Source organism: Perca flavescens, chromosome 3 (assembly GCF_004354835.1).
Source record: "Perca flavescens isolate YP-PL-M2 chromosome 3, PFLA_1.0, whole genome shotgun sequence".
NCBI lineage: Eukaryota > Metazoa > Chordata > Actinopteri > Perciformes > Percidae > Perca > Perca flavescens.
Window position 1 is genome coordinate 4,451,814 of NC_041333.1, and position 23,849 is coordinate 4,475,662.

General features: G+C 42.2%; 1 protein-coding gene across 1 annotated transcript in view; it reads left to right on the top strand.

Annotated features, from left to right (window-relative positions):
* Positions 1-16,314, top strand: part of LOC114552608 (LHFPL tetraspan subfamily member 6 protein) — a 62,807-nt gene extending 46,493 nt beyond the window's left edge. The window contains exons 4-5 of the mRNA XM_028573540.1: positions 10,036-10,134; positions 15,549-16,314. Coding sequence (XP_028429341.1) covers positions 10,036-10,134; positions 15,549-15,667 — 218 coding nt within the window. The 3' untranslated portion in view covers positions 15,668-16,314. The remainder of the gene's footprint in view (positions 1-10,035; positions 10,135-15,548) is intronic.
* Positions 16,315-23,849: the final 7,535 nt, after the last annotated feature.

Consider the following 23,849-nt stretch of genomic DNA (forward strand, 5'->3'; position numbering starts at 1 on the left):
TTGTGGGTAAAGGCGACAATGCACAACAAATGTCTTCATTTTGATTTTGTAGTCCCGGTTGTGTGGCAACGCCTGCTGTAACCACGGTATCAGCAAGTGTGGTTTCATACTACAGCTAACACCACTGCCTGAATTGGTCCAAAAAAGGTGCCAGTATTTTAATTCAGCAGTTGCATGACATGATCAAGTCACTTTTCCGGTGCTGGCTGAGCGTTACTGCACGGCCTCAAAATGAGCTTGACGACGTAGATGTGACGTGAGCAACCTGTCTGAAAGTTCTAAGTCTTCTGGTAGCTGTGCCAAGAGAAATCTCAATCATTCCCAATCTTGCAGACACGGAGAGCGTAGGTATATGTTAAGAGCTAACATAGGCACAGGCAAATTATTGCTAACTAAAAGGCTAGTTAACAGAAAGTTGCGTGGTTATGACACAATCGTTAGCCTATTTTTACAAAAACGTCTGCTACGGAGCCATAACGTGAGGTACAAGGTAATGGAGCCTTTTATACATTGTCGTGTTTCTTTAGAAATAAACAATGGACAAATAGAGTCTTTAAACGCTTCAGATGTAAAGTTATTCGCTGTCAAAGTGACGTCAAAATGGCAGTCAATGGAATGCTAACGGCAGGTGACGGCTTGATAGCAACAAAATGGCTCCACAGGAGGTACGCTTTGCGGAGGCTCGCTTACCCCCTTGGGATAGAATCTGGGTGGGGAAAGTGAAAGAGCAGTGCTTGTCCCTCCCTCATTACCACCACTGAGGTGCCCTTGAGCAAGGCCCTTAACCTCCAAGCGCTCCAGCAGAGCTGCTCGGTGGCCAGCTGATCAGACTGTGGTTGTACTGGGCAGCTTCCAGGTATGAATGTGGAACTGTGTGAATGTGACAGGTCATCGTTGCAAATGAGAATTTGTTCTCAATCGACCTACCTGGATAAATAAAGGAATAAAAAAATGACATAAACTGTAGGCTATAACACTACAGTTATGAAATATTTAGCTCTGAAAAGGTTGGTTGTGTGTAAAGATTTGGTGTGGACGAGCCCCCATGCTCAGACCGTGGGCTGCCCACAGGATACCAGCTGTGCTTCTGTGTCGGGCGGTGGCACAGTGGCACAACAGCCTACTCCAGCGACCAGTGTTAGATTAATATGTTCATCCAATATCCAAGTTAACACAGTGTTTCCCACACATAGACTAATGTGTGGCGGTGCGCCACACTATCAACACCGGCCGCCGCACATTGCGTTTTGTTATACTTTTTTTTTTTTAAAACACAATTTAAAACATGTTCAGCTGCATTTCCTTTCCCTGCTCTCCTCCGTCTCTCTGTCACTTGTGTCTTCGCTCACATACACACACACACACACACACACACACACACGCACAGCTCCTCCCACCGTGCTCAGCGTCTGTCTCCATAAAGGAGAGAAGACGGCTGGCAAAATTCAAAAGTTCAAGAAAGGTTGGTATCCATCTCGTGAACAGCTGTACACAATCACACATTAAAAAGTCCTATAAAAAAATGTTATATTCTGAATACAATGTTGTCAGTGTGTTAATGCTGGAGTCCCGACCCAACTCTTAGCAATCAAGCGATTGCGCCTGCTTTAGAAAGTTAACTAGTCGCAAGTTTGCGGTAAAATGCATTTGGGTTGTCGTAGGCCTATTATAAATAATGTTATGTCATTTTTTTACTCCACTGAATGTTTGCTGCTTCAATCCAGATGAGTATTGAAAAGTATTTTCCACGACTGAAAGAGGCACGTGTTGAGGATGAGGACCAGCCTGAACCAGAGGTATCAGTCTGAAACAGAGCTCAACAGTCTGACCAGTGTAATTAGTTATGTTATTAATTTGTTTACAATATTTTCAGGCTTCAACCAGTGAAAGAGATAGATTCGTTAGGCATTGAAGTAGGAGAGGAGGACCACATCACTCAGTTTTTGGTACTTGATTGTTACAAAAATAAGTATTCCCCCCCCCCCCCCTCACCTCCTGTTTCATTACTACCTTGTAATATTTAAACGTCTCGTTTTGCCCAAAAATGTGTTTTTGATGAATGATTGCTGTCAGCACCCCCATCGCCATCGTGTGTTTCGCCATTTAACGGCTTTTAATGTGAAGCAGCAGCAGGAAATGTCATAATAATCTGATATGGTTGAGGAGAGTGAGCAGTAAGCGATGATACTAATATCAATGAGATGGAATTAAAATACAGTGGCAGTGGATTACATTCTGCATTGCTGAATCCCTCATACACAGGCAATTTGTATTCAGTGTGGTAATGGCGGACTCCACCACTAACAAGGAAAATTACAATATAGAGAGATAATTACAGAATGTAAATGTGTTCAACGGCTACTGCCGAACAATTTGATTCCATGATAATCTTAAAGATTCTTACTTAAGCTACTCATTTCGTGTTTAACTTGTTGCTGTTGTTGTGAGATACATTTTTGCAACTAGTTTTGTTAACATATTTAGACATTTCATTAATCCTACCAGCCTGCCTTATTCTTTTGTTTCTTCATGATATTATTCCACATATCTGGATAAACAAGCATTGAAAATAACTGGAATTATTATTTTTAACAAAAAAAAGTCCATGTGAAAAGGACATGTAAATAGTATGTTGGCACGGCACAGGCCTGCTCTCCCAGGTGTGGTTGCTCTTACATTTCCCTCACTCTTTTGCACGCTCGATGGTGTTTTAAGCCCCCAACGTCTCCTTCCAGGCAATGCCGCGACCGTTGACTTCAAGGCACCTAACCTTAAACCTAACCCTAACCCTAACCATAACCATAACCATTGCTTAATCCTAGTGCCTTCCAGGCAGCGCTGGAAGGAGACGTTGGGGGCTTAAAACACTGATAAACCTTTTGCACCATCCTCCAAGCCCAAAAGGGAATGTCTTGCAATAAGCCGGCCCATTCAGGCACATCCCCACTCCAATTCCCTGGCCACCAAAATTCTCTCCAGCTTAAGCGGCAGCCTTTTCTCCCTGTCCTCTTTGGCCTTTTGAATGATAACCTTGAATGGTATTGTCTCGGGGCATGAAGGAGGGTAAAGAACTTCCTTTGCTTCTTGACAGAGAGCAGGAAAGCTTGACAAAAGGCATCAACACTCCCCAAATCAGAGAATGTAGAGGATATGAAAAGGGGGCAGTTTTTCATTCAGGTAAAAAACGTTGACGGAAAAAGGATGGGTAACAATAGAGCAGCTCCCATTGAACAGAGCACTTCTCTGTGTGCTTTTTAAGGCAATTTCAAAAGTGAGCTCAACTACAATGATGAAATCCGAGGCAAGGATATGCAGAAGAAAGTTCACTGTATTAGAGCGGATTTGATGGATTGAACACTGATATGTGGGACTGATTGTATTTGGTTAAGTTCATTCATCTGAACTATTTCCCAGTTCATAGAATAGCCTTTCAGAGAAGCCATTAGGCCTGAGATAGTCATTGTGATAACGACCTCATGGAGATCAATTGAAACTCGATCTGTGAATAAGTTGTCTAGCTCTCTCTGACCCTCTCGCCTTCCTCTTCATCGCCTCTGCCAGAGAAGACTATCAGCATCAACTGGCTGCCATGGCAACTGAAACGAGATTCCAAAACGGTTTAAGGTTTGACAAACAGTGGTGTTGGCAAAAAAAAAACAGCAAAGTAAACAAACAGACCTCCCAGGCCTGTGTTGATAGAGCGGCACGTGAACCTCTCCCGCTCTCCCAGAAAGCTCAGGGGCCTCTTTAAGTTGGCCCCAAGGTCACGGTTGATGCTGCTAAAGGGAAACTTTGATTCTTAAGCTGCTTACACACCAACCAGACGGAAAACCGTCGGCAGAAAAGGCAGTACGACTGATCAGTCTCCCCGAGTTGGTCAAACAAATGCCTCAGAGACGAGACGTAATACGTCTCCATAACAGCAGGCGGCGCTAATCTGTAATGTTGCCCAAAAAATGAAAACCGGCAGCTGATTGGACGAACGCGTCACGTGGGTTTGTTTTCTCCGGAAATTCAAAGACAGACTGTCAGGGCGGCTCGTTCAGAATACGATCTCATATTGTATTAGTATTAAATTAGTATTTAAATAGTTCACCGAAAAGTGTTTCTGAAAACATTTTAAGAGAGAAATAGGCCGTGCAGTTGCTGAATCTGTCTTCATTTCAGATCGACAAAGGTCAGTTTAAAAGATTTTCGTCAGATTTTGAGAGACTCTAGTCACGCTCATCCCGCTCCCCGTTTCCGGGTTAGCTCTCCACCAATCAGATGGGTCATTTGAGTCCGACTGCTGGCAGTGCCCGCCCTGCCGATTATACACGTCAAATCGGCCCAAATGAAGGCCGACGGCCCCTCGGACGGACTACGGCACGGAACACACCGAACAGACTCGAGTCACCGACCTCACCAGACTGTCCGACGGCCGATTATCGGCTTTATGTGTCCTGGCCTTTAAAAACGTCTGTGGAAGGCACGCAGAGTTTCTGTGGATGCAGGTGATGGCAGATTTCTCACATTTATGATCTTTTCTGTCCGCCAGTTGTTCAACAGTGTAATATAGTAGCTGTCTATAGCTGAATTAACAGCCTTGCGGTGACTTCCACTACTACCCTCACGGCAGCTTATAGTGGAGTTCTGCAATTATTTCATCATGAGACAGCCATCTGCTCACAGAACAATTAGCCGCTTGTTGTAGTTGATTATTTATATGTTATTTAGGCTTTATTTAACCACGAGTAGGTACAACTTCTCTTTTCAAGATTGTCTCGGTCAAGACAGGAAGCAGCAGAAATAACACCGTTGCAGAACATGTGAAAGATTTAAATGAAAACTTATAAGATAAAAAAATGTATAAATAAAAAGCATTCAAAACATTGGAAACAGTTACAGCCAGATGTGCCTGCTTCCAACTCATTTAGAATCACTATAAATGTGTCCAATGAGACCAGCCTCTGAAGATTGGGGGGATTTTGCTACTGATTCCGAGCCTAAACGCCTGTTTTCCCATCATGTTGTCTGAGAGAGGAGAGAGCTGCTCCGTGGCTCGGGAAACGCATTGAAATTCACAAAGGACATTTGTTGAAGCCAATATGGGTGTTTTCGATTTTCGGTAAAGTCATGTGTGCATTTGCACTTTGTCACTTTTCTATTGCAGTATGCTAATGTGACTTAATGTGAGCTAATCTGTCTCTTAATTTTTCTACTACTGCGAACCAATTTTTCATCCAAAGTTTTTTCTTATCTTATGAAGTTGAGCATGTGATTTAGTACTTGTGATTGTAGCATGTGCACTGATAGCTCAGTGTTCCCTTAGCCAGGACACCAGATTTAGGCATTTAGACATTTTTGGGGGGAAAAAAACACATTTTGTGATACAAAGTGTCTTCAGATGTTATGGGAGGTCAAGAGTACAGTTTAAGAGGTCACATGCCCAAAAGGTTGAGAAGCACTGCTGTAGCCGACAACCACATGCTAAATGACACAAATCCCCAACTGTCTGTTTGGGCATCTGTGTCAGCTTAGGAAAATAAGAAGGACAGGAAGTAGCGGTACGCATTGAGAATCAGAGCCTGAGGTAGCTGCCTCTCACAAGTCCACACTTCCTCTCGAGCAGCTTGCCTCATAAACATTATGTGGAAAAAAAAACATTTTCCGTTCTTGCTTAATCTGTCTCCCACATCCCAGTCACCAGCCTGCCTACCTCTGGTTCTCAATAACCCACATAGTGAGTGTGGAGGATGGGATTTGATGGAATTAGCTATAGTGGCAGAAAATAAATGAATCAAATAAAATAAATAAAAAGCCAAAAGAGAAGCACATATAATACCAACTTGAATTACATCTTGGCCATGTTTTTGTATTTTTGATCCGCTCCCACAGTAATTTGTGTTTCAGTATCTGTCTCCATAGTGTCATGGTAACATGTGAGTGCTCACATTGAGTTTATCCCCAAAACCAACAGAAAACACATGGCGGTTCACCCGGAAACCTTTGTGGTTACACAATGGAACTGAGCTTTTGTCTCTGTTGTTTGCAGTAATTTCCCACCTGGCCGTAGTCCTACATTTTCTGCGTTCCATGTCATCATCATCATCATCATCATCATCATCATCATCATCATCATCATCGTCTGACCTGATGTGGAAACTATGCACTGAAGTCTTTCTTTCCCCATTCTTCTCTCTGAGGTGCCTGCTAAAAGAGCATGGTTTTGATCATTTTAACAAATGCAAAAATCAAAGAATGACTAAGAATCCACACATTATTTTATTTTCAAATGGAAATATAGTTATATACAGTTTGCGGGATAGAATAACATTGTCTTTGGGATGGAAAGCCACATTCTGCCCTGCGCTATTTCTTTTTCCTCCCTTGTGCTGCAAGGAAATTCAATTTGATTACATGCTGCTGTATCTCTCTGCATTACACAACACTTGAAAGAGAATTTTAGATTTTGTTAAATATTAATCATGAATACATTATCACATGCTTTACAGCCTTTACTGTTACACATTTAAATTGAACTGACATTATATAACTGGGGATATTTTAATGACTGTGTGTATGCTCACTTGCTCCTAAATGCATTTCTGTACCTTGTAGAATAGTGGGTTTTTTTTTTCATGTTAATCAGAGGTCCACAGTGGGCGCTTGCACAGGGATTTACATCAAATGCTCCTGTGTAACTTTGACTGTACTGCTCAGCTAAAGGTATAGTCATTTTGGATCTGAAGCAGAAACTCCTCTGAAGTTTTTTTTAAGGGGGCTGAAGAAGAAACGGCTGAGTTGTTAGGCAGGACAATCCCTGGATCCTGAGCTGTAATGACACAGACTTGGTCCGAGCCTTTTTATATCCCTTCATTCTCATCAACATAGAGAGTTTCACTGAATTGATTTTCTACCACAGGTGCCATAATCAGCCAGTCTATTTTCTCCCAGAAGCGAGCCGATGACATTTTCGCCGTCCTTTTGGCTGCGACTGTTGAAAAACACAGATGTCTTTTTCACTTTTCCTACTGCTGATGTTGGCCAGTTTGTCTGGCCCATCTGCATTAGCATGTGGATTAATTCCTGCTTGTTATCTAGGCCTAGATGTAATAAGGCAGCCCTGGATGGCAGGGGTAATCAGGTTGGAAGGCAGAGCTTTCTTGCCTTCTCTACCTCCGCTGCCATCCTCACATCCCAAAACTGAAAGCAGCGTAGACACTTCGGAGGGGATTAAGCTAATGTGATGGCAGAGCCACCTACAGGGTAATTTCAAGAGACAGGCCTTGGCATCCAGGGAATAACTTGTCAAGACCTGGCTGTAGGCTAATATTGAGGATATTAATCCTTAATGTAAATGGCCCTGACTTGATTTTACTCTTGTCTCTGTGTGCAGCTTTAAGTATCTTTAATCACTGACATAAAGCAGTCCCTCTAGGATTTTTCCAGTTTTACAGTAATTATTGCGTACCAAAAAAGTGCTTGCCTTTCTCACTGTTGCCTCTGTGATAAATTGCCAAGCCATTTGCATATGTGCGTTGTTCATTTGCAGCGTTTTTTTATGAGCTGCTGGCAGGAGTGCTTTGTTTTGTCGCTGTAAAAAACGTGATGAAGTGTCGAAATCCCAATCCATGTCATTTTACAAAGGGATTTGGGGCGTGTTAGGTGAAACTGTTGGAACAGGTCGGAGCTGCCTCACCGTCAGTATCAGCTGGAAACGGTTGATAAGGTGAACAAAAACAAAAATCATAGAGGTGGGGGTCACACGCATCACTCTGCTGCAGAGCAGCAGCACATTGTCTTTTTGATCATTTTAATTAAAACATAAACCACAAAAAAATGAGAGCGAATCCACACAAAACCCGAGTTTGAATTAAATTCACCTTGCAGGATATCTGGATGCAACAAAAGAAGAACAAAAAACAACAACACACTGCTTTGCATTTTTACTTCCTCGTTAATGAAAAGATTGTTAAGTTATGAAAAACCCACATAGGCGAGGTCTCACAAAAACAATACAGACCTCCCTCAAGGAGCCGAGTGAACACCTTGATGGTGAGAGTTTGTCCTTGCTGCAGTCGTCCCCTGAGGGCTGGGTACCCAATTCAACACTTTTTTTAGGCACTGACCGAAAGTATCGAAAAATGCCTCGTCATTCAATACCCAATTTCAATCCCTAAAGGCTTGGACACATAGAGCCAATAATCGGTCGTCGGACAGTCTGGTGAGGTCAGTGACTCGAGTCTGTTCGGTGTTTTCCGTGCCGTCGGCATTCATTTGGGCCGATTTGACATGTATAATCGGCGGGGGTGCTGCCGACAGTCGGACTCAAATGACCCATCTGATTGGTGGAGAGCTAACCCGGAAACGGGGAGAGGAATGAGCGTGACTGGAGTCTCTCAAAATTTGACGAAAATCTTTTAAACTTTGTTGATGTGAAATGAAGACTGCACGGCCTATTTCTCTCTTAAAATGTTTTCAGAAACACGTTTCTGTTAACTATTTTAGTACAATATGAGATCGTATTCTGAACAAGCCGCCATGACAGTCTGGCTTAGAATTTTCGGAGAAACCAGACCCACGTGACGCGTTCGTCCAATCAGCTGTCCGTCGGCCCTGTGTGTCCGGGCCTTAAGGGGTACATCCCATCAAGTGTCAGTGAGCCAATAAGCATGCAGCATGCTTCTACCAAGATCTAATATAGGGCCGTGCGATATGGAATGTGCAATAACGCTGTTGAATATCGCGATAACAATATTACTTGCAATACATAAACAGATATTATTAAGTGTACTCAGTTCTGTATTTCTGCTGCTTTCAGTATTCTGCTAAAAAACGACAAATTGCTTGTTGAATTTAAAACAAATGAAAGGAAATCATTTCCAACTTTCTTTTTTTGAACAAATGAAACATTGAATTCAATATTTAAGGCAAGAAAAAGAAAAAAGAATGACTTTAAAGTGCAGTTTTCTAGTGATATTTTTTTTCAACTAAGGCAAAAAATCTTTCGCGATATGTCGCAGCCTTTCGCGATGTGTATATTGCGGCAGTTGATATTGCGATGACGCTAAAAAATAAAAAAAACGATATATCGCGCAGCCCTATTCTAATAATGTTTGTTATTGGCTGTGTAACGTTACACGTCATAGAGACAGGCAGGAAAAAAGTCTACGTTACACAGAGAGACGGGGCTCACGTAGTAGGAGCTGAAAAATAAATATTTGTGCTGTCACGGTATTGGTATCGGTACTGTCGGTGCGCGATCTGTGCTGCCTGCACGATCCAATATGCGCATGCGCATAAATACGTAGAAGAAAACGTGACGGTTTCCCTACACTAATGCGTTGAAACACTGGACGGCCAGGCGGCACAACTGGCGGCATATTTTTGTAGGTTACATTTTATGTTATTCATTATGCTGTTTACAGCAGGTATGTTTTTATGAAGATATTTAAATTAAGTTCTTATTGTCACTGATCCAAAACCGCACATGGACGTCCATGTATTACGCCTTGGCGACATTGTTATTTTTGTGACTTGCTGTGCAAAGTCAGGCACTTTAGCAACAGAAATGTCAAAATCTCGATTTACTTTGGAGCTGGGTTTTTCTCCATAACTCCACGGTAGATATGGACATGCTGGGCATCAATGGGACGGTGAGGTTTTTAAATGTAGCATTACGAGGTGTTTATGTGGTTGCCGATCCAAAATAATAAAGGAGATGTTACATGAACATACACCATTTTGGTTAGATGTGGAATGAATTCTTTCTGTCAATGCAAACCTTCAGTTTCCTCCACACTCTGGGTACGCGATCTGTGCTGCCTGCTTGCGCATGTCGAATCGTGCAGGAAGCACAGATCGCTTACCCACAGGTACCGGTATCCAAACATTTTGAACGCTACCCAGCACTGGACTCGCCTCACAAACGTCTCTTGGGTCTTTTCGGCCTCCAGTCATATTTTGTGATGTTTTTTTTTTTTAAACCCGCAGGGATCAGTCGAGCCACTGTGATTCCTTCGTCACTCACAGACTCTCTTTCTCTCGTCTCAGGTCTGCTCATAGGATCTGGCTGTGCACTCTACCCATTGGGATGGGACAGTGAGGAGGTACAACAGACCTGCAACAACAGCTCAGACCAGTTTCAACTAGGTAAGCTGTCCACCGGGCAGATCCAGTATGCACACACACCTACAGCCTACGCACAGCGCCTAAACCACAACCATGACTGGGTAAATGTGTCCTGTGTTCGCTGAATGTTCTTGTCCCAGAACAGATAACAAATGTATGAGAAAGTTGGAAACTGAGAACAAACTTTTATATCTGGCCCTTGACATTCTGTCTTTCTTCTTTTCTTTTTTTTTTAACGGATCAGACACAGCTCTCTGCTGCTGTCATATACTGAGGAAACACAATCCCTTGGTATTTAAAATGTTTGATAAAAAGTCAACACAACCTCCAGTTGCTGTCGATTTCTGAAGTGTTTTATAGCTATAAATATGTGCTGAGAATAAGCAGGAGCTTGATTTGTGCTCTGTATTCAGCTGGCGTTCTCAGGATTCTCTCATAGACAATAATATACTACTGTATCAGACACTGGAGGTGCGATTCATACTGCAGCTGCTCTTTTATTTGATGCTAATCGAACAGCGCTCTGATCTTCTACTTAATGTACACGGAGAGATTAATTTGGTGTGATTGTAATATTTTAATTAAATGTCAAAGGTACATTCGTGATAGCGCTGTTGAGCTCATAACTTACGTCATCTGTTACACTTAGATTTGCTCTCTCTTTCAATTTACGTCAATGTCCACCATGCTAGAGTTTCTGCCACTTTTATTCCATCTTTTCTTCTTCCTTCCATTAAGATATGCAGAGCTTCTATGTCTTCATTGAACCGGATTACTATAATATATCTATTCACTGCTGAGTGAAAAAAGTGCAGCTTGTTACAAAGCAACTATGAGGGTGTGACACCAGAGCGCCACTCGTCAATGATTTGTTTTATGACAATCTGGTCAGTAGTTGGTGAGATATTAATCTGGACAGATGGGTGAAGAAACTCCCTGAAAGACCAACCAAACATCACCCTTCTTTAAAACCATCACCAACAAGGCATTGTATTAGTTCTATTATTATTATTATTAAGTTAAGAAATACATTTTGATACATACCATCGACTGTAAAAAAAAAAATAGAATAAAATAAAATAAACATGAACACACATCTCCACATCCACTGTAAAAAAAAGAAAATATATATATATATATATATATATATATATCAGTCCCTCCAGAAAAACGCGATTATGCGATCACATAATTCAATGCATAATCAGCCAAAGTCCGCATATTTATGCGGGGGCCGCATTTTTTTCAAATACGCTGCACTTTCGGCGCATAAATTGCCGATTTCCGCGCAAAATATGCGGGGCTTGCATGATTTCATAATCCCCGCATTTTCGTTAAAAAAAGTCACATATATCTTAGCAGAAAATTGAAAAATGTTGTGTTTACGTCACAAGAGCAGCCCTTTTCCCCTGTTGCCATGGGAACGTTATGAAGTGACGTAATTACGCGACGTGAACAGCAGGCGTTGGGAGAATCACTTTTTTTTCTTTTTCATCAAACCGCAATTTTTGCAAGTTCCCGCAATTTCATCGCATAAAATTGCATAAATATCCCGCATATTCCATCGCATTTTTTAAGAAAACGTGCTGCATAATCAAGGATTTTTGCCTGCAACAATCACTAAAAAACTCAGCATTTTTCTGGAAGGACTGAAATATATATATATATATGTGTGTGTGTTAGAATAATTTACATTATCAAAGGATAGACGGAACCACTGAAGTTATATCAAAGTTCATTTTTACTTACTAAACTACTACAAAGAGGCAGTTACAGTACTCTCAGCTTAAGTACAGAAGTGACCGAAAACGAAAAGCTCTCTACAGACGCTTTTTCTAATACCAAGTGGAATGTAATACAATCATGATACAGAGTTGATGTCGTCAGTAGTTATCTGGTAAGAGACCATGTCGTCTCATCTGTCTGGTCTGGGAACTGGACTCATCGTCCTTTTACCAGATAACAACTGACTACGACATCAACTCTGTTGCTGAGAGTACTGTAACTGCCTCCTTGTGTTCACAAGTAAAAAATAAACTTTGTGTTCCTGAGGGCGTACTCAGGAACACACCGTGCTTAGACGAGGACTAAACAGTGGCTCCCCCCATGTTATCTTGTGAGTTCAAGCAGTGTTTTGGTTTCTTGACAATATCTACACACATCCACAACAGTTTAATTTAACAGAGAGAGAAAATAGTAGTCAGTATAATATTATTCTATGCAAAATAATTTAGAAATAACAAGAGGAAAAGTATGTAAATCAAAAAAATGTTAACAACATATATATATATATATATATATATAGTAGTATATATATATATATATATATATATATATGATTATTTTTTGGGGTCTTTTCGCTTTATTATAGCGAGTGGATAGACATGAAAGGGGGAGAGAGATCGGGGATGACACGCCACAAAGGGCAGCAGGTTGGATTTGCCCCCGCACCGCTGCAGGACTCAGGGGTAAACAGGAGGCAGCATATGTACTCTGCCCGATGCTGGTAGTTGCCATGGTAACGTTAGTAGCTTAAGTCTCAGAGAACGAGACGTCACGACCCAATCAGGCGGCGAAACGTCGGCGTCAGTGTCTGTGTTGCCCGAAGGTCTCCGTTTGCGGCCATTGAGACCGTAACACAACCCCGCAGATTCCAAACCAAAACGGGGTCAGAAGTGTTTTTAAATGTCTCCGGTTTAGGAACTCTGAAATGTAAACCAAAACGTAGCAATGTACATGTAGCCTCATTTTTGTCCGGATGTCCCTCACATTCCGCTTTCTTTGTGGTGGCATTCTAAACTCCGGTCGATTCGGGAAACATCCTCCGAGCTAGAACCGACAATCAGATTATATTTATCCCTTTTTTTGAGTAAAATTCTCCTCACACACTTGACAGCCATTTTAATTCCAGAGCTTGCTTCCCTACGTGCACGTTCCACTGAAACAAGTTCCTTTTCAAGGCTATTTTGCAGAGGCACCATTGCTCTGTCCGGCGCTTAGCGCCACCCAAGAAGATTGTGATTGGTTTAAAGAAACGCCAATAAACCAGAGCACGTTTTTCTCCCATCCCGGAATGCTGTGTGGACTAGCCAGCCCAGACCCTCCTCCGCAGCGCTGTGAAGGAAGGTCTGGCAAAGCGAGACTAGCGCAGTAGTGATCGGGTGGTGGATATCCAAGTCCCGCCCATACACCCACTTGACCAATCACAGTCAATCAAAGCTTTAAATCATGATGTTTTAGCCTGTTTTTATCTAATAAAAACCAAACTTATCAGGAAAATGAACACTTGAACAAACATCAGCGTGAGAAGAACTTCCTAAAATGACAGAAACAATCTTTGCATAAAAAATGTTGCTGTGTACATACATTTTTTTTTTTATGTCCCATCTGCTAACATGGAGGGGGTGGGATTTATGACCTATACTGCAGCCAGCCATAAGTGGGCGATCAAGATGTTCTGGCAGGATTTATAAAGTCTATGCATCTACCCATGATGACACATACGGATTACAGCAGCCAATATGTCAGCAGAAAGATTTGACTGTTCTTGCAGCATTTAAATCCAAACAAACAGACTTTTTAGAATTCCTAAACATATCAGCTTAACTACTGAATAGCCGGCCCTTGTCACCAGAAGTAATTGTGTTGGATGTTAGGTTTTAATTTTGTTCTTTCCTCTTTGAAAGAACAGGCTCAGTACATATAAATTATTGTTAACAAGTGTGTTTGCATCAGCATCAACATCAATTATTCTAGTATCACCTCTTTCTTTCTTCATGACAAGACTGTGATGTTCTCCCATGAGAACGGGAGTGATGCCACAACAAGGACTTTAAATCTCCGCTTCGTAGACTTGTGATTAATCATGAGGAGAGCAGGCAGCACTTGTTGCAGAACACATCAATTGCATGTATGTGCAACACGAAAGGGTTGATGAAATGATCAAACCTATGTCCACAGAATGAATGCATGAAAAATCTTAGCGTTGACCTGACATGTTCTACTATTCCTACATTATGTTAATAGATAAAAAGAGGGCAAGCAAATTTTCATTTGGTGTGACACTGACACAGAGAGAAATTTGAGACTCGGAGTATTTTCAGGTTTTGGCTGCTGAATCAGACGGCTGATATGATTTGTTAATGAGACGCCTCCGCCTCCCCTTACACGGCTGGTAATTACATAACTACAGTCAATCAGACATTCTCCCAAGATGTAATGTTTAAAATGAGAAGTCTTAATGGTCATAACATTTTCCAAATTTAGAATCAGATCCTATCTTTGCTTAATAATGCGCATAATGTCCTTTTGAGGATTATAGAAGATGCGTCTTAAGGATAGGCCCTTCATGTGTTAATTTGTTCTTGCTTTTGGCTTTTGGCTCAGTTTCATCATATTTTGCCACTGGTGTGCTTTCCAAAAGTCTGTGTTGTGAGAGTGCATTTGTTTGCAAATTGAGTAAAACTTGTTTCAACAACACTAACTCTTTTTTTTTAGCCTGGGAAAACCCTGACGAACTTCCTTACTTAAATTTGAGATTTGCTCTGCGAGTCAGTCTGGCCAAGAGCCCATTCAAGCCCATTTCCAATTTTTCCAAATCGAGGCACCAATCACAACCGTTGAGGCGGGCTTTACGCGATGACGATAGCGCCGTGACGGCGAGCAGCTTCTTGTTTACATTCACCATTACGGCCACTGAAGCGCAGCGACCCGTTGATGCCGCTGTCGCTGCTACGTCACCCGGATCGTTGCTCTGATTGGTTGAAGGACTATCCGATTTGCGTCCAGAGGCATTTGAGCGGCGTCCGTTGGTGACGCCCCTTTGGAAATGGGCTGCGATTGAAGCTTGCCCAGACCCACTCTCAGGTACAACTGAGAAGGGTCTGGTGTCAACCGGGCTAACTCTTTTTCACAAGAGGAAGGGAAATGCTGTGGCTTGAACCAAAAATTTATAAGATCTACCAAGATCTAATCATGTCTGGGATTGGCTTTCTAACGTTACATGTCATAGAGACACGCAGGAAAAACTCCACGTTACACGTAGTAGGAGCTGAAAAAGAAATAAATGGATTTGTGCTGTAATGTTGGAATTTCTTTTTATTTTATAAAATTGGAATCGTTCAGGAACCGGTATCAAAGTTATGGTATTTGTATCCAACATTTTTGAATTGTACCCAGCCCTAGTATCCCCCCAAAAAAAAAAAGCTCTATAAAATGTAGAGTAAACAGTGCAGGACTCTTCTAACTCTCAGGCATTCTGGTGGTAAGCCAAAATCGTATCAGTTGGTCCCTGGCCAAAGGCTTATCTGTCCAGATTTCATTGAAATCTATTCATGGGTTTTTGGAGATATCCTGCTGACAGACGGACAGATAAAATAAAAATGTGAAAAAAAAAAAAAGATATGGTCCTGAATCCTTTTGGCTTTCCTCTACAGGTTCCTGCCAGATCGGCTGGGCGTATTACTGCACAGGGGCAGGGGCGGCGGCTGCCATGCTGCTGTGCACCTGGCTGTCATGTTTCGCAGGGAAGAAGCAGAAGCAGTACCCGTACTGAAGGGAGCATCAGAGAGACGGGAACCGGCCCAAGACCTCAGGCGGTGCGACTAAAGGGAGAGGACTCTGATTCTGTGGACTCACACTAGTACAGCACATCAGGCACCAAAGACAAGTCCTTAGGGTGCTCTGGACGGCATGGTACACAATTCATCTGACAACTGCAGGGACTGTTTCATAATGCATACACACACACACACACACACACATGGCTTTGATGGCTTCTCTTGTAAGCTGTTCTTAAATGAAAAATGTATGGACCAATCCTATTTGTGAAATTGTTTCATTTCTTTAATGAGATGAGTATTCTCTTTCTTTCTTTCTTTCTTTCTTTCTTTCATTTCCTGGTCATTGATGTTTATGTGATGGTGTGCCCTGTGATGATGAGAAAAAGTAATGTTGCTTCATTGTGACGTGAAGTGTTTCCGTCTCCTCTTCATGTCTCATCTTTGCCTTAAACACAAACTGAAATGCAATAATCCCTATAACGTAAAGCAATCCAACAGTGGCTGCCTGCTTCCTCAACCTTTCGGAAACCCCATAAAAAAAATCTACGCATAGTTTATGCACATACATAAAGATATACGTTGTGTATGATAATGTATTTTGTCATATTAGCACATGTTTTGTATTCACTCTTCAAGTTATTCTTTGTCATTATTTTCGTTTTGTAAATAAACGTTTATTGAAATTCTGGATTTCAAGCGTTGTTTTTTGCAGTCACTGAATACACCCTGAGGTAAACTGAACAGGCCTCCTCTTACATTCCTAAAAAAAGCATTTCCCATGACCTCTTGATGTGGATAGTGTTCAAGACCAAGGACGTAAGCGAGCGTCTGGCAAGTGTAGCTCCTATGGCGCCATTTTGATGCTAACAAGCACTCACCCCCCCCCCGTTAGCATCCCATTGACTGCCATTCATTTTGACGCCACTTTGACAGCTAATAACTTTACGTCTGAAGCGTTTAAAGACTTTATTTGTCCATTGTTTATTTCTAAAGAAACACGACAATGTATTAAAGGCTCACGTTATGGCTCCGTAGCAGACGTTTTTGTAAAAATAGGCTAACGATTGTGTCATAACCACGCGACTTACTGTCACACAGTAGAGGAATTACCGTACAGTACAGGAGAAGCTCGCAGGCAGTTTGGACTTACATTAGCTGTTTAAATTGAATTACTAATGTTAACTAGCATTTTAGTTAGCAATAATGAGCCTGTGTCTATGTAATCTCCTTACATATACCTACGCTCTCCGTCTCTGTAAGATTGGGAATGACAGATTTCTCTCGGCACAGCTACCAGAAGACTTAGAACTTTCAGACACGTTGCTCACGTCACATCTACGTCTTCGAGCTCAGTTGGAGGCTGCTCAGTAACACTCAGCCAGCACCGGGAAAGTGCTTCTAATATCCTTCACTGGTCTCCGTCCAGAGCAACGGGATCTGTTGGTCCATTCTATATATACCGTCTATGTTCACAACATGTGGGAGTCCTTTCGAATAGTTAAAGGGGATAAGGATGGGCAGTGCTGTGAAGTTACCTTTTCCTTATTATTGATGACGTAAATCCTGTGACCTCTTGCCAGATGATTTGCCTTCTGGCGATCAGGTTACTCACCTGTAAAGCGTCCCAGTCTTCCAGACAAAGCCTGAGCTATAATCATACCCGGGGACATAAAGTCTCTGTGCATTCATCAGCTTTATGTCAAGGAGTACCTCACAGTTCCTCAACCTGCCTTCACAGTGCGAATAACAATAATGGCGACCTTTTCATAGCAATTACCACAGCTGTATGTGTCATCAGAGGGCGAGAGCTGCACCCAGCCTTTCCAGTTACTATTTTTAGTCATTTGCTCCTCTCCCCTTTTTTTTCCCCCTTTGATTAACAAACAACGCTTCAGAGATTCAGCCGAGCTCAAGTGTACAAAGTCAGCTCATTTACAATGCAGCTGTTCTCCTCATTAGCATGCCCGTTTTCTCACAATGCTCGGCATCCCCCCCCAGATGACGGCAACCCGCCTCTCACTTGAGAACACTCTCTCCCGCTCAGTACTTGCTCTGTTTAATACGTTAGCGCGGCTCCTTTGCATTCTTGTCTCTCCGTCTCTCTTTGATCTACTGTGCTGATTGATTTCACCAGTGATTGTTACAGAGTGTCAACCAGATGCCTCATCAGCAGAGGCTGACGCATTGGGGTCAGGTTGGAGCGTTCCCTCCTTTATATCAGTACCCGTACCTCAGACTGACAGGGTGTACAGTGCAACCTGAGGTCTCGTTACTCGTAGGCGGCTGATTGTCTTAAAACATGCTACATGTGTGGTAGGTACAGCTGCTCTCATCAGCTGCCGAGTCAAAGGGATAGTACAGCGGCTGGAACTGATTCAAAATGACCAGAGCTGCTGGGAGCGCTTTTAAAATACACTTTTTTAATACCTTAAGGAACATACAATGATTTATAGTCACCACCATTGTATTGGGGTAGAGGCCAAAATCTCTGACAGATTTCAATCAGGAGAGACTTCAGTGGAGTGAAATATGTTTATTTAAAATGGTGCATAATCGGTTGATATGTCTTCTGAGTCTTTGGCGATTAGACTCCATCGCAACGTTAAATAAATTATAAGGGGCATAGAGGCCATGGATGTACAGGATCATCCCCCCTGATGGAGTCTAGACACTGCTGATGGTGATGAAGGAGGCCTGGAGATCTGGATGGACGCGATGAGGAGCGGGGCTTCTGATGATGCAGGAAGCCTGGGCGCTGCTGGGAATGATGATGAGAGCTAGAGGTGAACGGGGTGGAGGAAGGGTCGCATCGATTTAGCCTGAAATGACAACTGACAGCAGCAGAAAGGAGAACAGGTTTAAAGTATGGCTGCTGCAACAACGCGATAGCTCCCGGTGATCGTTGCATAATCTGGTTGCTTTAAAGGTGCCGTAGGTAGGATTGCGAAGATCCAGGACTTAGCCAAAAAATTTGAACGTTGACAACTTCTCAGTCCTTCCCCCCTTTCCGCTAAAGCCCAAAACGGTCTCCTAAGCCCCACCCCACAAGGGAGAATGAATGCGTGTGTGTGATTGACACACAGTTAAATTCACTTTCTTAAACCTTGGCGCAAAATGCCATGAGAGGAAGAAAACATAAGGTGAAATCAGCAAAGACAATTGTATTGGGTGAGTTGAAAACAGCGGGATTATTTAAGCACTAAATAAAATAAAGCACTGAGAGATCAACCAGATACTTTCACATCAATTAATTATTTCTAATTGGGTAATTGACAGTACCCTAGTGAGATAATTACTGCCCTTAAAAGCAACTCTGCTTTAAAAAGGTGTTGTGCTACTACAACCCCAATCTCCATGAAGATATTTCATAATTGAGATTGCTGCAGGATAGTAAGATAGTGAGCCATAACTGCAGTCATACAGAGCCTTTATAGCAAAATAGTGATCTGTCACCCCTCAGCAGCAGTTATTTTGTTGTGTAATAAATGTGAATGCTCTGGCAGTGGAGTAAATAACTGTTATATGTAGGCTCAGTCCTTGCCAGCGACTGGAGTTCGAATCCCCTACTTAAAGGTGCTTGATATGTTGATTATCGTGTTTATATGGACAGGGAAATGAAGGGAATTCATGATAGCATACACCAGGAAACCTGCATCAACATGGAGGATCAGAGGCTGTTACTCCCAGCTCACAGCCAGGGAGAGATATATGGATCACAGCTCAAATTCACTTCACTGGTTCACCTACAGGGAAACGACGGAGATAGCGCTTAGTGGAGTTCTAAATTAGCCGTTTGATTGAACTCAAGAAAAGATCATCCTCATACTGAGAGGACGCATTTTAATAAGACTAAATGTCAGTCTCCTCAATATTACTGTAATAGTGCCAGTGTTTACCTGTTAAAGGCCACGCACACCCACACAGGTGTTTCCAATTCTGGCTGATTACATCTTCAAGGAAGGTGGAGCTATTCTGGGGACTCCTAATGGACCTTTTTCACAGCAGACATTTGGACTTGTCATAGTAGGAAAAGCACAGCTGAAATTGATAACCTTAACGATGGCTCAATTCCATCAAGTGTCTGATGCTACGTTTACACATGGCCGGCTATTTTCATAAACGGACATTTCAACCTCTCCATTTTCAAAAAGAACATTGTGCACAGCTGTCAGTTTTCAGAAAAGTGTTCGTTTACCGTCAATGCAGTCAAGAGCACACTAGACCTGTAGGTGGCAGTGTAACGAGAAGCTCAAGCCCACGTTAGCCAATCAGAATCCCGAAAATAGCAACAACAGCAACAAATCACTTCCTCTTTCTCTCTCTCGGGACGTAAACCACGGGGGTAAGCTTCGCTTCAGAACTCAAACCTCAACACAATAATGTATAAAAGGCTCCATTACCTTGTATCTCTAACGATTGTGTCACATAGTAGAGGAATTACCGTATAGTACAGGATAAGCTTGCAGAAAGTTTCAACTTACATGAGCTGTTTAGGATTAATTACTAATGTTAACTAGCATTTTAGTTAGCAATAATTAGCCTGTGCCCATGTTATCTCCTTTCATATACCTACGCTCTCCGTCTCTGTAAGATTGGGAATGATTGAGATTTCTCTTGGCACAGCTACCAGAAGACTTCCAACTTTCAGACACGTTGCTCACGTCACATTTACGCTGTCTCTGTCAGTTGGAGGCTGCGCAGTAAAGCTGGCCATCACCGGAAAAGTGCTTCTAATATCCTTCACTGGTCTCCGTCCAGAGCAACAGGGTCTGTTGGTCCAGTTTATATACTGTCTATGGCCTAAACCTCCGTTTGTCTCAGTGTACGTGCAAACGAAGATTTCAAAAATCTCCACTCTGGCCAGAGTTTTTAGAAAGACTCGGTTTCAGAGGCGAAATCTCCGTTTGCGTGTAAACGAAGGGTACAAACGAAGGGAAATGTCTCCGTTTGTAAAAATAACCATGTACGTGTAAACAGGGTCCCAGTGAGCTGTTTCAGTGAGTCAGCATGCACAACAGGGGCCTCTTCTAAGTGGAATGCAGCCATCATTAATGGTTTTGAACACACCTGTGCTTTTCCTACTATGACAATGCAACATGTCTGCCGTGAAAAAGGTTTATAGCAGCAGTTTTGATTTATCATAGTAGGAAAAGCACAGGGGATCATAATAACTTTAACGATGAGTTCAATTCAAGTGTCCCAGTAAGCCATGACATTGTGACGGGGATACAATACTAGAACCCTGAAACCAGATGGAATGCAGCCAACGTTCTTTTCTTTTTTTAAACCTGTGGTTTTCCTACTGTGACGTGTCAAAATGTCTTGTGTGGTTTTCCTTAAATTTTTGGGGCATTTCTGCCTTTATTCGATAGGAAAGCTGAGATATGAAAGGGGAAAGAGAGAGGGGGGAAGACATGCAGGAAAACCGTCACAGGTCGGACACGGACCCCGGACATTCTGCGTCGAGGAACAAACCTCTGCATATGTGCGCCCGCTCTACCAACTGAGCTCACCGGCCACGATAAAGGTGTAATTTGTCCCACCCTAACGTGTGCAACAAAGCTTACAAAAGAGTGCGGGAGATGTCAACCAAGCGTTCTCTGGGCATGCTCAGTCACCATGATGCTCACACAGTCCTGAGAAAAGGTCTGATCAGCACGAGTAATTACAAGCACCTGTGTGGGTTTAACATAGGTGGGCACAGCCTTAAAAGTAAAGGGGGATTATCAAAAATCTGACAAATTAGGGACAATTTGAGGATGTAGCATAATGTTGTGCGTTATCTGCATGCAAGATGGTAGCTCCTCACTGATTTCTATTTTATTATCTTTTTATAATGTTATTTATAGGCAAGTATGTAAACCTATGCCACACACCACCGCATTTATAGCCTAATAATTTGCAATACCCGTCCCTAGATGGGCCTTTAAAATACATAAAACTTAACAATAAATATATAAAAGACAGTACAAAACAATAGATACATACATTAAATTTCTACACTTAGAACTCAACAAGAAAATACAGACGAGACAATGCAAGACACAGACTAATATCTATGTATTGAAGATGGACATAAAATCACACAGGACAGAAGTCTACTTCTGTGTTGCCCTCTAAAGTTTTAAGCATGTTGCCCCGTGACTAGACCCAATTAGATGTCTCAGCAGTTGTTTTCTATTTTTCTATCAGCTTTCAAAAGCTAATTCGAGCTACCTTCTCAGACATCAGAACTTAAATCTACAGGCTATATGTCTGGACCACTTCATCAATAACAGATGTCAATTTTTCATGATAGAGAAGTAATAAACATCCAAATCCCAAATGGCCTCCATGTTCCCTTATTCCTCCTCTTCACCACTTGATTCCATTGTCTTCAGTTGTTTCCTAGCAAGAGAAAAGTGGCGCCGAGGGATGGATGGGAGGAAAGAAGCAGGAGTGAGAAGGCTTTGGTGTCCTCCCACAGATGTCTTCCCTGTGTGCAGCTAGCGTCAATGAAAAACTCTAGCAAGCAGGCTAGCATCGCCTTTCAAGCCACTTCAGTTAAAGTTCAAACGCAGCCTGGGTGAGACCTGGCTACAGCGACGTTATGCTTCCTAAAGACACAAAGGAACGAGAACTGAAATCATACTTCTGGGCACAGCCTTAAAGAAAAAACAGACATTGTGAGCTTCTCAAAGCTTGCAGAGATGGCACAGTTTCCATTTAGTGCTGAATGGAGTCCCTGAATTGAGTTCTGTAGCACTATAGTTTAAAAAAATAAATAAAAGAAAATAAAAAGCTTCGCAGCCTTCTCTTTACTCCGGGAACATAAACCCCTATAGAGCATGAACATGACAGACAATCAGCAGAGTGCAAATATTCCAGGACCCTATGGAAGACCTACTGTAGTGTGAGATATATGCAGAGAAGATGCAAGAGCAGCATTCTCTGAGTTCCTATCTTATAATTGCCACAACACTAACGCACTGTTCAGTGTAATCATCTCTGCTATCAAGCCTCTGCCAAACACGATCGTCCCAGGAGAAACATGCTGATTCTTTTATCCTTCATCAAAAGCTTGTGAGCAATCGTTTTTTTAAATCTGCTGCTGTTTTAAACTTATTTTCCTAGAGGTGTTAGTCATATGAAGTTCATCACCTTTCCCCAAAATGTTGTCCCAGCTGAGCTCTTAAGGGAGGTCTTTGATAACATTTAATCGCAGCATCTTATCAGTCATAAACAGCTCTCTGGCCACTAGTGTTATCATATCCAGGTTCAAGCTAATAGTAGTTCAGCTCCTATTTAAAGGTCCTATGACATGCTGCTTTTTGGATGCTTTTATATAGACCTTAGTGGTCCCCTAATACTGTATCTGAAGTCTCTTTTATATAGACCTTAGTGGTCCCCTAATACTGTATCTGAAGTCTCTTTTATATAGACCTTAGTGGTCCCCTAATACTGTATCTGAAGTCTCTTTTATATAGACCTTAGTGGTCCCCTAATACTGTATCTGAAGTCTGTTTTATATAGGCCTTAGTGGTCCCCTAATACTTTATATATACTTGGTGCGCTGGTGTGTGCATGTGTGATGTGTGTGTGTTGAGTCGCCGTATGTGTGTGTGTGGGGAGCTAGTGAGCGAGGGAGAAGTGAGAGAGTGACAGTGATTATCTCCGCAGCGAGTAGCGACTCTAGAGTCATATATATGTGAGAGAAACAAAGCGAGTAGCGACTCTAGAGTCATATATATGTGACCACGGTGGGAAATCTGGAGCAGTAAACGTTAACTATCTCTTTGATATCATGTTGTTTACGGAGACGGAGAACCAGGAAATGCGTGGGGATATGTCAATGGGAAAAGCAAGCTACTAAGCCACGCCCACGGCAGTCGCTATGACGACCAGCCACGCTGAGGCGATACTAAAATCTGCGGACGCACAGCGAGTCGAGGCGAGTAGAGTCGAGGCGAGTGGAGCAGGTACCATGTAATGGAAAAACCCCATTATATAGACCTTAGTGGTCCCCTAATACTGTATCTGAAGTCTCTTTTATATAGACCTTAGTGGTCCCCTAATACTGTCTCTGAAGTCTCTTTTATATAGACCTTACTGGTCCGCTAATACTGTATCTGAAGTGTCTTTTATATAGACCTTAGTGGTCCCCTAATACTGTATCTGAAGTCTCTTTTATATAGA